This window comes from Piliocolobus tephrosceles, chromosome 3 (genome assembly GCF_002776525.5).
Source record: "Piliocolobus tephrosceles isolate RC106 chromosome 3, ASM277652v3, whole genome shotgun sequence".
NCBI classification, from domain to species: Eukaryota; Metazoa; Chordata; class Mammalia; order Primates; family Cercopithecidae; genus Piliocolobus; species Piliocolobus tephrosceles.
The window spans coordinates 38,161,378-38,175,562 of NC_045436.1; the positions used below are offsets into that span (position 1 = coordinate 38,161,378).

Sequence of the window (14,185 nt, forward strand, 5' to 3'; positions counted from 1 at the left end):
ATGAGGAGAGGGACAGTAGCTCTGATAAAGAGAGCGTGCCGGTGGAGCGGACAGGGATGTGTATGCAGAGGGCTGCCCTGATTGGTGGAGATCTTTCTCCCGGAATGAGCAGTGGGAACATACGGGTTGTGTCGACCCAAATCAGATGAGAGCTATGGAACACCAAGCAGAGGAGCCCAGATGATCCGGTAGGAGCTGTCTGTGCTGTTGAGTAAACAGCAGGAATGATGAACCCAGATTGTAGCAGTATGAAAGTCACAGCCACATTGCCAGTCCCTGGACAAGGAGGGAACTGTGTTAAGAGTCAGGATGTGATCTTATAACCTAAGCCTGAAGCTCGGAGACCTCAGGCGAGGGACCTTGGGCAAGGGTGGTAGCGACGGAAATGGAAAGGCCGTGACAGACATGAGGGATATTTGGCAGCTTCCAAACTGGTAGGGGCTAGTTGCCAGTTTGGATATAAGGGGCAAATAAAACAGAGAAGTAGAAGATGACCTCAGGGTTCCTAGACCGAGAGTCTCAGGATGTCAGGAATAGTTGGGACTGCCTGAGATGCAGATACACACAACTTGTCAAAAAAAGGGGTTAAAAATAAGGGGCTACAGAATTCTTGTAAAAATGTTGAGAAGTCAGTGCTGGAGAGAGAGTAATGTCTGAGCTAAGAGGTATCTTTTCCCTGTCAGCATGGGTGGCAATTGGGTGAACCCTTCCCTTTCTCTGAGAATGAGTGGTGAGGTGTCAGCCACCGGCTGCCGGTGACCTCCAGCTTGGTATAGGCTGCACCGCCCAGCACTGGGAGAATGACAGAGAACCAGTTCCTTTTCATGACATGGAATTCATTTTGACTACTTTTATTATTTTAATATGCTTTTGCTTTGGAATCTTGGGAAATGAATTTATTCAGCCCATCAAGACACTCAGGTTTGGCAGATTACTTTTTAATTTAAAAACTTAACTAGGAAAATAAAATCCAGCATTTTGTCTTCTCACTCTGTTCTCTTTTAAATGTTGTAAATGAAAGGGGGAATAGAGAATCTGAGCTTTACTTTCTAGGGTGCCAAATGTGATTCTTTCTTACCTACATCTGTTTGTCTTGGAATTTTTTTTTTTCTCTCTCTCTCTTCCTCAAGAGCCTTTTAGTCCTCTCCACACATTGCGTGTTTCTTTAGGGCTTGTTGCTCCTAATCTGAGAAGCCTCCAGGGTCAAAGAAGGTCCTCCCAGCATGGGGTCAGCATCTCTCTGAGTCCCACCACAGACTCCCGACTTCGTAACAGCGCTGCCTTTCTGCTGTGGCAAATCGTCAGGAAGGATTTGGAGTCATGTTTGTGGAAGGAGGAGATTATTACAGTACCTGGAGGAAGGAGGAGGGGGGAAAAGCCCAGGTTTCAGTTCTTGCCCTTGAGCTGCAAATTCTCAAGGACTCTCCTCTCAATCTCCTGGAATCACTGTTAGAAATCCACATTCCATTGGAGAGCAGTGTAGGGTGATCAGATATACGAGGCCTTTCCTCCAACTCAGCTCTGACAGTTTGAAAAAAACTTCAGTATAAAACTTCAGAGTCAATCTCCGTTTTAACAGTTTTGTTTTTCTTATTTAGCACAAAAAAATTAGATCTCTCCAGCTGGCGTGTCTAAAACTTCTCTTTGGTATGTGCATACACACACATCTGTATGTGCTCACATGTACAGGCGCACACCGTAGATGCCTCAGGACTGTAACCCCTCTCGAGGGAACAGAAGTACCAGCCATGTACTTCAGAGCCTAACTCTGAAGTTAGGCTGCTGTAACTCAACAGCAGGTAGAGTTAGATGCTGCTACCTTTGACACTCCCTGCCTTTAAAAGACCATGTCACCTCCAAGAATTTCTAAGGAGTTGTTTTTTTCTCTCCTTCCAGAGGGCCAGTTGAGAGTGGATGCCAATATATCCGTGCATCACCCTGGGGAGCCTTTGGGCGTTCGAACGGAAGTGAAGAATCTCAACAGCATCAGGTTCCTGGCCAAAGCCATAGGTGAATGCCAGCTGCCGCTCCTAGCGTCCTTCTTCCTATTGTTTCTCTCTTGCTGGGTAACAAACAACCCAGAAACGTAGTGGCTTATGCAAGAATTACTTTTGTTTTCACTGGTCCGTTCTGCTGGTCCTGCGTCAGCTCACTCATGTGGCTGTGGGAAACCAGCAGGCCAGCTGAAGCAGAGGGTCTGTGGTAGTCTGTCTCACACCCTGGGGCCTTGATGCCGATGTCTGCTGGGCTTCTCCATCCATGTGATCTTTCTTCATGCACTTGCCTGACCTTGGCTTTCTTATGAGGCAGTGGGAGCATTTCAGGGGGATGAAGGCAGAAGTGAGTCCTAAGCTGTAGAACTCACACAGTGTCACTTCCAGTGTATTCTATTCAAAGTAGATTGAAGCCAGGCACAGTGGCTCATGCCTATAATCCCAGCACTTTGGGAAGCCAAGGTAGGTGGATTGCTTGAGGCCAGGAGTTCAAGACCACCTGGGCAACATAGTAAAACCCCATCTCTACAAAAAGTTAAAAATTTAGCCAGGCATGGTGGTGTGCGCCTGTAGTCCCAGCTACTCAGGAGGCTGAGGAGGGAGGATCACTTGAGTCCAGGAGTTTGAGGTCATAGTGAGCTGTGATCGCACCACAGCACCCTAGCCTGGGAGACAGAGCAAGACTCTGTCTCTTAAGAAAAAAAAAAAGAAAATTACATTGAATTCAAAGCAGACTTGAGGGGAAATTAGACTCTACCTGTTTATCAGAGGATCCACAAAAGATCATGGCTCTGTTTTACCATTTTCTACCTTCTTTCTGACAAGCTTGAGATTTATAAGGGCATGGTTGTTCATTTTAGATTGACCATGGCTTGACCTAAATGGTCATTATGTTTTCCTGCTTTTTATATTCTTTTTAACTGCTAGGTTATGTGCCCATGCAGTCAAAGAGTAGTCTTTCTGGAGCACACACTGTGGGTATTTCATTGATGATAATAATGTATAATAATTAAAATAGTTTAGCAAGATAAATATCTGGGCAGTCCCATAGATATAGGTAACTGTGAATTCAAGGGGAGGACCTCAGAGTACTAAAAAGACTTTTTAAAACCGAAGCTATCTAGAGAGGAAGAAGGAGGGATGGAGTTTGAAGTGTACCGCTTCAAGAGTGCACAGATACCAAGATAACTGAGTTTGTTGCCAAAGTTTTGCTGTAGCCAAAATGTTTAATAGAGCCCTGGTCTTGTCAAGAAAATATTAGAAACAGTACAGAAAAGACAATTCTAGTCTTGTGTTAAACCTATTGTCCTGAACCTGAAGTGACTCAACCAGCCTCAATGAAGACAGTCTTCAGGAAAAAGGCATTAAAGTGGTCAAAGGGATAGCTTATGGGAGCAGAGAGGGAAGGGATAGGCTCCCATATGAAGGCAGACTAAAGATGGCGAACTGTTCTGCCTCCAGAAAGGGACATAACCCATGTTCCCAAAGCCGGGAAAGGTTTGAGTCAGGGAAAACCCTTATAAGCCAAGTTGGTGGGAAGCCTGGAACAAATGGAGGAAATGCAGGCAGTAGTAGGCTGGGTAGTAGTGGGCTGGGACCTGTTATTTTAAGAGTTGGTGATAGTAAAAGCAGCCGGATTTTAGGTAGAGTCATCCACAAGTTATGAAGGAGACCCCAGCATCTTTTTGGCTGTGCCTAGCCTCCTCCTGTCCTATGAAGAACTCTTTGGAGGACCAGTCTGAGGGAGAATTCTCCCTGTGGTCTGACTCAGAGTGGAAGAGCCAAAGCTTTACTACTATGGGTTCAATTCTCCAAATCTGTGATTCTTTCCACCACCTTTTTCTCCCAGTGTCAGGCCATTTAGCCATCATCTCGTGTCAACCAAAGAGATCACTGGAGTTGGGGAGAGATGGGCAGCAAAAACTGACATGTGTTGGTGTTGCTGCCTCTTAGCAGCTCGGATAAAGGGTTTAGGTTTGGGCAAGGGAAGGTAGTACATGGTGGGAGGGAGAGTTAAGATGGAGGCTCAAGATATTTTCATAAAGAAGCTTAGCAGGCTGGGCTCAGTGGCTTATGCCTGGCCTGTAATCCCAGCACTTCGGGAGGCCAAGGCAAGAGGATTGCTTGAGGCCAAGAGATTGAGACTAACCTGGAAAACATAGTGAGACCCCCATCTCTCAAAAAAAAAAAAAAAAGCAGCAGCAGCTTAGCAATTGTGATTGTGTTTTGATTCCCACAGCTTCCCTCATTTGATGGTGAGGCATGGATCCATGGCCCCTCTGAAAAGATAATGCAAATGCTGGACCCTCTCTCCAAAACCCGCACATATGCACACAACCCACACTTTGTGTATAATTTTGGGGGTACCAGAGCCTTTGAAGCCTGTCCCAGGCTCCCAGGGTAAGAACCCTTGGTAGGCAGCAATCTCAGACCTAGATATTGGGCCCAGCCCCACTTCTGCCAAGTCACATCATCTGCATGGGGTTGCGTAATGATCTCTCTGAACCTGAATTGTCTCAACACGGAGGGAGCCTGCCTTCCTAAGGCCCTTTCCAGCACCGATATTCTACGATGGCAGTGAGAAGGAAATACAGCGTGTAAGGGAAGGATAATTATAAACAATCTTCCTGATTTTTTTTTTTTACTTAAAGATTGAGAAAGGTTGTTTCTAATTATTGCTTGACTAGATGAAAGGTATAATCAAAATATGATGCTAAATTAGTGTGTTTTTCCTAGACTATGAAATTCAGAGGCAAATCGATGAACTTGAGAATGGAGGTGAAATTCTGAATGAAACACGCTCATTTCATCACCAGCTGGGGTGAGTTCACATTGCTGAGCGTCCTGACCACAGCCAGGCGGGGTGCGAGAGGGCTGGGCTCAGCCACTGGCCAGCCATGTGACCGTGAAGGAGGCGCTTAGCCTTTCCACTCTTAGGTTTCCTCAAGTACAGTTAGAAAAGTAGTGTACCCTATAGGGATATAATACACCCTAGGGCTGCTGGGAGACTTGAAGTGACCCAGACCGTGCCCGAGAGCTTAGTTTTAGGCCCTTTCCTTCTCTGCTTCCAGCTTACCTGCCTTGTGGCAAGAATTTTTACTTCCTTAATCTATTAGACCTCTCCCAGCTGAAGCTAGAGGCGGAACAGAGTGAAGACCTGGTTGTAGAGATGCCTTATTTTTGTTTAGATAACTTGGGCCTTAATTTTCTAATTCAAAATTTTGAGCATTGTATACTTTAAGCAGAATACTGAAAAAAGCTCACAAGCTGAGTTTGAGCTGGCTGAAAGCTGAATACATTGAAGTCATTCTTAAAAAAAAAAAATTATTCTGTACATTTTGCTTTCTTTATGATTTTTTTTTAATGTATTCACTTAAGGTTTTCCCATGGAAGGCCACAGAGTTTGTTTTTGCCTGTGTCCCTTATTGGTAGGGGAGCCCTTCCCCGCATACAGGCTGGTCAATGCTGCTTGCAATGTTTAATGTTTTCTTATTTAACTATTGCAGGTACACCATGTCAATGAGAGACAAAGAAGGAAAACAGGACTACAGGTGGTTACTGCTTATGGCAAAATACTGCTGTATATCAGGGGCTGGGGCATATTTCAAGTTCATTTAAAGTTCAACATAATGATCCTCAACAATTTTGAGAAACCACTTTTTGTCATTGTTGTTACATGATGGGACATCTAGACTTCCTCTTCGATATGCTTACTGAGAAAAGTACTAGTTTCTTGATTTGGTAGCCTCAGAGTGCCTTGTTTGACTGATTCAGCTTTTGGAAGAACTTGTTCATCCACTTTTGTGTCGAAGTTGTCATAGTTGAGCTAAGAGGATGGCAGTTGAGGTTGGGGTCTAGGCTCTTCTTATTCTTGTGTTCAATAACCGATTCAGTACTATGCTGAATGAAGCTCCTTGAGAAGAAATGAGAAAAGAGATGTTGATAGCGTATGTTGATGGTGGTTCCCTTGAACCTCGCATGATGCTATTTCATGATAAATTAAGTTGAGCTACTTAATATGAGACCCATAAATAAAGCCGATACTAAGAACAGGCATAAGATAAATTGAAACTTTTATTTTTTTTCTCATTGAGTTTAGCAGGTTGAAGTTTTAAGCAACAAAGTTGTGAGATCAGCCACCTTTCCTTTGTGAAGGGCGGAAAGATGCAAGTGTAGCTGTTGTTATCAGTGAGAATCAAAATTAGCATGCTTATGTGGGAAAGAAGAAACTCATAAACCCTTCGCGTGAACCTCACCCCAAGAACTCCCATTGTGTGTCTGCTAGAGTCAAAATTATTTTAATCAACTGTGAACTTCCCGGATGAGTCTGTTCTCCCAGGAGCCCACTTTATTCCCGAGTGTCGCTCCCTGCCCTGTTGGTGTGCCTTCCCCTAAGTGTGGAGTCTGGCTTTGCATCCGCCCGTGGCTTCAGTGTGATGCCTCAGATGATAATGAGCTGCAGGAACTTCCCGTGGGTTTCCTCTTGCCTTCAGAAGCCAGATTAACTCACAGAAGAGATCTGGCAGTGAGGCGATGGGTAGTGTGTGCTTCGAGTCCATTCCCTCCGAACCACCACTTCTTCTGAATACCCTGCTTTTTTTACATAAGCCGTTTGACAAAAATGGGCAGAGAGAAACCATTAGTGCTGGACAAGAACAGAGGGAGGGACATCTTGTTTCATAAGATTACATGCGATGGTGCAGCTTTCACATTTAAAAAAATTAATTCCTTTCATTTTTTAGAGCAGTTTTAGCTTTACAGTAAAATTGAATGGGAAGTCCAAAGTTGTCAGGTACTCTCCCTCCCCACTCTACCCCCAGAGTCTCCTGTTATGTCCCACAGTAATGCAAGATGCTCATTTGTTACAATGATGAAACCAATATTCACACCTCTATATTGGCTAGAGTCCATGGTTTACACTAGGGTTCCCTGTTGTGTGGTACGTTGCGTGGGGTTTGACATATGCACAATGACACGCATCTACCATCGTGTCGCACCGAGAAAGACGTTCCACTGCCTCGCTATGCCCTGTGCTCCACCTCTTCATCCCTCCCTCCCTCTCCTCCAGCTGTCACATTTTATTTAGGCAAAATATATCATTTCTTCTATTTCTCAAGGATAAATTTTTTTCCTTTCATTTTTTATTTATGTAAATGCTGCTAACAATAGTAGAAATGTTGAAATGGAGGGAAGTCACCTTTCCTTCTGATAAGCAGATTGTTCTCATTCGGTCCTATTTTTTCCAGCCTGTGTCTTTATGAAGACATAGTCCTGCGTGCACATGGATGCTTCTGTCAACAGTGGATCATGTATGCTGCAGGAGTCCCATGAGATTATCACATGGCATGTTTACTGTCCCTGTCTTGTTCAGACATGCTTAGATACACCAATGCCATTGTGTTACAGTTGCCTACAGGATTTGGGACACTCAGTAGCCTTGGAGCAGTAGGCTGTTCCACATGGCCTGTGTGTAGTAGGCTGTACCATCCGGGTTCATGTGAGTCCACTCTGTGATGGTCCCATGACAAAATCACCTAACGACACATGTCTACGAACATATCCCCGTCATGAAGCAACACACAACTGTAGACACAATTCCTGAAGAACTGTGGAATGAATTATGTATCCACAGTTACAAATCCCAGTGTGGCTTCAAGCCTGTGTTGTTCTTTCACTCATCTTATTTATAAGCATGGAGAGGGGTAGGTTTGGAGGTTTTGACACCGATGCAAAGGCTTCTCTGGGAAACAGAATTGACATAATAGGACATTTGAAGATATTTGCAAGTAACATGGCATCTAAACACAGAAACATTCATGTTACTGGGGTAGGTTTTGTTTTCTCATTAATCCAAGTACTCCAGATTCAGGTCCTGTCTCCTCTGTCTGCCCAGGTTCATGCCAGAACCCAACTTGCCTCCCCTGGTGCTCTACGACGCCACATCTCTGCCCGCAGGTGCAGACCCACAGCAAGTGATCAATATTGACCAGATTCGGGAGACACTCCCGGAGCTCCCCAGCGTGACCCGAGAGAGGCTCGTCCAACAGTATGGGATGCTGCTGGAACACAGTTTCACTTTGCTGGTAGGTATCTATCAGATGCCAAGACGATCTCGGCTCAGCAGATGGGGCAGTGTCCTTCAGAGGCCTGCCACACACAGGCTGCCATGGGCTCTAAGTGGGGTGGGCATGTTTCTTAGGTTGTACCATAGATGCTACTGAGAAGAATAAGATGTAGTAACCTTTGCTCACTACCCTTAATGGTAAATGCTCCTCATACAACCAGAAGATGAAACGCAATCTTGTGTTAGTCATTTCTTCTGTGTAGAAATGAACGCCTGCCCACAGCAGCTGTGGAGACTTCTTGAAGACTGTCCAAATGTTATGGATGAGTTTTACCCATGTGTCTGAAGGACAAAAGAAAATCAATATATAGGGTTTCTGGATGTCTAGCGGTATTGAGCCATGACAGGGCTGGCAGGATGTTGCGTTCCCAAAAGCCAGCCAGTTGTTTTGCCAATTTCAGAAGAAAACATTTATTCCACACGAAATGCCGAAAATTCTGACTAAAAGTATCAGTCCTTTGAGGCTGAGGCTGCGTCTGATGGGGCTGGTGGAGAACTTGACACTGTCGAGATCTGCTTAGGGATTTTCCATCCTTTTCAGAGCTGCCTGGGGCTTTGTGGTTTTCTTTGTCATGGCAGCATTAAAGTGATGCAGCATCAGTGAGGGCAGCATTTTGTCACAGTTGTCGTCGTTTTGTCTGTTAGGAAGTGGGAAGTTTTGTTGCTGCATCTTTGGGAATCAGTATATACCACACTCATCTTTTGGGGCAGCAGGATCTATGGAAACTCTGGATTTTTGCTTTTTGGATGGCCAATCATAACTACATTGGGATGCTGGAATATATGTATTTATGTCTATTTATACACTTCCAGTAACATCCTAGCATTTACAGTACAACGTAGGCAGTCAGATGCATGTTGAATGAATGATTCTCTCTTCATCATCCATAAATCAGCTACTTGGAGAAGCAGAGTTGGTCACTGCCTCCTGTGGGCTGCTGTTTGATCTTCTTACCTCTCTGGCAATTGTATCACTGTCTTTTAAGTGCTTATTAGTCTATGTTGTTCAGCATCTTGAAGGCAAGGACTGCTTCACCTTCTCTGCTACTCAGCACAGATGAGCACAACATCAGCAGTGCTTAATGCCACACTTTGACTATGACTCAGTCAGTCAGCATTCCGTACAGGGGACCTCTTAACCTGAAGCCTCTTACAGTTCATGTGTTTTTCCTAGGTTGATGTAACAAAACTGTGTTTCAGTCTTATACATCTTCCCCACCATCTTGGCCACTTGAGTTTCCAACCTACTTGAAATAAACACTGAATTCTAGCCCTATCTTTTATGACTATTTGTGAAATTACACAGGAGATGGGAGGAAGGTACCAAGGCTACTCAGCCTCGAAGATTTAAGTTACCTCCTTCCACTCAGCAGGAGCCCAAGCCTACCTTTTGAGGTAGTGTATGATGAACCAAGAAATGGCCAAGGTTTCTTTGCTCAAAATGTGATTTCATAGAGAAATCCACTGTATATAACATTAATTTGTGTGTGTGTATATTAGCTGTCTCCATAAGAGAGTGAAAGAAACTTTCAGAATCTCCTCTCAAGAATACAGTTGTTTCTGTTCAAGGCACTATATGAGAATCTGTGCCTCCTTCAGAGGGCATTTCCATAGGATTGTCACTCTCGGCCATTGATGAGGGGTAATGGGGACAGCGTCTGCCTCACCTCACTGAGCATAAGCTCCATGAGGGCAGGAACATTTTTGTGTTTGTGTTTGTGTCCTTGTCTTTATTCATGGGTCCTGCATGGTGCCCAAACCTGGTAGGCCTTAAATAGGTGTTTGCTAGGGGCTGGCAAATGAGTGAGTCTATATTTTAGTAGTGTAAAGGCCTGTATGGGGAAACCTACCTTCAGTTTTTAGTTCAGCGCTGTTTTTTTTTTTTTTTTTTGAGACAGGGTCTCAACTCTCGCCCAGGCTGGAGTGCAGTGGCATGATCTCGGCTCACTGCATCTTCTGCCTCCCGGATTCAAGCCACCTCCCACCTCAGCCTCCCGAGTAGCTGGGATTCCAGGCATGCGCCACCACTCCTGGCTAATTTTTTGTATTTTTGGTAGAGATGGGGTTTTGCCATGTTGGCCAGGCTGGTTGAACTCCTGGCCTCAAGTGATCTGCCTGCCTCTGCCTCCCAAAGTGCTGGGATTACAGGTGTGAGCCACCACGCCCGGCCTAGTTCAGCACTTTTATTAGCATCTTCTGTGCAGCAGGTACTGAGACAGAAACAAAAGATTTTTTTTAAGATTTTTTTTTTTGACTTCCAAGAATTTATACACACACACACACTACAAAAACCAGCCCCCAGGACAGATTACACTAGACAGATAAATAATGTAGGATCAGGGCCCACAAGAGGTAGTGGTTAACTTGGTTGGGAAAAAAAAGGGTAAAGTTTTTGGCCATTTTTGAAAGGACTTTTTTTGATACCTTAAAAACATGCTTATTTTTACGGCTTGCAGATAATGTATTGGGTGATTAGTATTTCTCCTTTAAAGGGCTAGTACTTGAAATTTCCAAGATAAGTGAGATTAGAATGAGATAGGAATGGAAAGAGAATGATTCAGACAAATTGTTTTCCTGAAATTAGGCAGCCTGAGCCCTTTATGACTTTGTAATCATTGGAAGCTGCGTTACTCATAACATGCCCGAAAATGATATGTTCATGTTTTTTCCTGCCTTCATCAAAAACACAACAGATTGCTGAGAAGGGCAGATGCACAAATCTAATGAACCATCTTTCAATTTAAAGAGCGCCCAGGAGTATTCATTAAATAAATAGCAGTGGTGGAGGTGTGCTTTGCAGAGCTGCGACTCTGTGCTCTGTGTCTTTGGATTGCTTATTAAATTAGGCATTATGCACATGCCTACCCCCACGCACACCTCACCCACAAATGATGACAAACTTCAGAATTTAACTCCAGTCTTTAATTTATCTTGTCATTTTATTGTGCAGTGAGCACCAAATTATTGTTAATATTTACAGAACTCTAATGTTATACTTTAGCGTCTACCACACACAATACCTGACACATAGTAGGTACTCCATGACTGGGTGGACAGATGGGTGAGTGAATGGGATGTTATCACAGCACACAGGAAAATCCTGGGAGAAGCAGCATTCCTGATAACAGCATCCCCGTTTCCAAAGGTCAGATATATAAACCATGCTTTGACAACCCAGAGAATCATGGGGTATCTTGCCCCACCTAAAACTTCAACCTATTTAGCTAACCTTGCTTCTCTAGTTTATGTCAAGTTGCCTTGATTTCATATATATATATATATATATATGAAATGGATTTCTTTTATTTATGTATGAAGTCAATTTCCTGTATGAGAAATCAAGGCAACTTGATTTTGTGTGTGTGTACGTGTATATATATATCAAGGCAACTTGATATAAGCTAGAGTAGCAAGGTTAGCTTTTCTCTATATATAAATTTATATATATTATAAAATTATACACAAATATTTATGATTATAAAATTTATTATAATGTAAATTTAGGGGCTACAAGTGCAATTTTGATACATAGATATATTCCATAGTGGAAAATCTGGACTTACAGTGTAACCATCACACAAATCATATATATTGTAGCCAGTAAGTATTTGTCATCCCTTATTCCCTTCCCACCCTTCCAAGTCTTCAGTGTCTGTTATTCCACACTCTGTGTCCCTGGGTACACATTATTTAGCTCCCACTTATAAGTGAGAACATGTGGTATATGATTTTCTGTTTCAGTGTTGTTTCACTTAAAATAGTGGCCTCCAGTTCCATCCATGTTGTTGCAAAAGACATGATTCCATCTTTTTTATAGCTGAATAATATTTCATTGTGTAGGTATACCACAACTTCTTTATCCAGTCATCCGTTGATGGACACTTACGTTGATTCCATATCTTTACTATTGTGACTAGTGCTGTGATAAACATTTGCGTGCAGGTATCTTTTTTAAATGATGATTTCTTTTTCTTTAGCTAGATGCCCAGTAGTGGGATTGCTGGATTGAATGCTCTATTTGTAGTTCTTTAAGGACCCTCCATACTGTTTTCCATAGAGGCTGTACTAATTTACATTCCCAGCAGCAGTATATAAGCATTTCCTTTTCTCTACATAACCTCATTTGTAAAGATTAAAGAATAGAAATGTTGAAGCTGAAATCCAGGCATTAGGATTCTGAAAAACAAGAGATTCTAATAGCATAACAAGTTTTTCTCTGAGTCAGTATATCAGTAGTCGTTATTATAATAGAATGATCAGAATTATATGCATGTGCATTTTTCTTAGCAAAATCCTACCCGGCTGGTATCCATGGGGCATCTCTTCCTAAATTCTGTGCTTGACTTCACTCAGAGAACACAAAAGCGTTGTAGCCATTTGCCTAAGCAGCCTAGAAAAGGCTGCCTGCTTCTAGCATGCTCTGCAAGTCACATTGTACCACTTTTTAATCTATCCTTACAGCAACCCTCTGAGGCAGGGACTGCTGCTCTCCCCATTTACAGGTAGGGAAATGTAACCTCCCTGGTGCAGTAACTTCCCCAAGCCCGTGTTGGAGCCACGTTCAGATCATGCTGACTTCAAGGCCCAGGCTCTTCATTCCTAAGCCCTGCTGCCCGCTTGCTTATAAAATGTACATTAGTCAAAGAGAAATAATGTTTTTAGTTAATTGCTATTGGTGGTCACTTTTGTTTCATTAGTGGAGAAAGTAGTTTTTACTTTTGTTAACGTTCATGCCACTAGTGTTTTGTTCTGCACAGTCACAGAACATAGATTCATTTAAAAGTTGTTACCACTCCTATTGGTTTTTAAGATGCCAGACTGCCCTATAAATAAACATAAAGTGCCATCCACTAAATTTAGTGAAAATCAGTCAACGCCAATGAAAAGCAGAAATCATGTCTATTTTCCAAGTGGAAAAATAAAGTTAGAAGAAAAGTAATATAAGCTGTCCTCTGCAGCTTTATTTATTGTGTTTCTTAAACTTTCTGCTGGAGGCACTTGAGTCCTGTCTGAATCATTGGGAAGTTCCAGGCACAGTGACTCACACCTGTAATCCCAGCACTTTGGAAGGCCAAGGTAAGAGGATCCCTTTTGGCCAGGATTTCGAGACCAGTTTGGGCAACAACATAGTGAGACCCCCACAAAAAAAAATTATTTTGAATTAGCCGGCCATGGTGGCACACACCTGTAGTCCCAGCTACTCAGGAGGCTGAGGTGGGAGGATTGCTTGAGCCCAGGAATTTGAGGCTGTAGCAAGCTGTGATCGTGCACTGCAGTCCAACCTGGGCAACAGAGAGAGACCTTGTCTCTAAAATTTAAAAAAAGAAAAAAGAATCTGAAAAGTGTCTCCACGTAGGACAGAGTTTGTGGCTTGATTTTGCCTGGTGCCTCCTGTCCTTCAAGCCTGGCACGTAATGGATACTTGGTAGGAAGCAGAGATGAGCTCACAGGGCCCTGGCTGTGCATGAAGTCAGTAGGTGGGAAGATCTGAAGCTCATCTGTGGGAGATTTCAGTGGAGGAAGCCAGAGCATCCCGAGTTGAGTGTTTTTTTGAGGGCCTGCCACCCTGACTACAGTGCCTGATGCTAGTTCCAAATGTCAGTGCATCAGCTTTTCCATGTCTCTCCGGAGCAGCCCTACAGGGCATTGAGTTAAAACACTGACTCGGGGACAGACACCCTTGATTCCACATCTGACCTCTGACACTTTGGAGCTGGGAGGGCTCTGCAGGGTAACCAGAGCTGTTTCCCTCCCCAGCTGAAAGAAGGGGTGATGACTCACTTACCCCGACGATGACAGACACAGCCACATCTTCATTGAATCTAAAAAAGCCTAAATACAGCCAAGCAGACTCCAAAGAATATGCCGCCAGGGACAAGAGTGTTGACACCAAGCAACACGCTAAAATGGTTCTTTGAGAGCCATGAAAGACAGAGTTGTAGAAAAATCCAGCATGGCCCCAGTGAGACTGTGGAAGATGTGCTTGCGAGCCCTTGAGTCAGCACCCTGGGCTGCCGTAGGCTTATGTTTGTCTTTATGGTCAGCCTCAGGATGTGTCATCTTACTT

At 43.6% G+C, this 14,185-nt stretch overlaps 1 protein-coding gene across 5 annotated transcripts in view; it reads left to right on the forward strand.

Moving 5' to 3' along the window:
* Positions 1–14,185, forward strand: part of GATB (glutamyl-tRNA amidotransferase subunit B) — an 87,469-nt gene that overhangs the window by 48,179 nt on the left and 25,105 nt on the right. For all 5 annotated transcript variants that reach the window (XM_023227583.2, XM_023227563.2, XM_023227574.2 and 2 more), the window contains 4 exons: positions 1,897–2,010; positions 4,731–4,815; positions 5,501–5,545; positions 7,888–8,077. In XM_023227583.2, the coding sequence (XP_023083351.1) occupies positions 1,897–2,010; positions 4,731–4,815; positions 5,501–5,545; positions 7,888–8,077 (434 nt within the window). The remainder of the gene's footprint in view (positions 1–1,896; positions 2,011–4,730; positions 4,816–5,500; positions 5,546–7,887; positions 8,078–14,185) is intronic.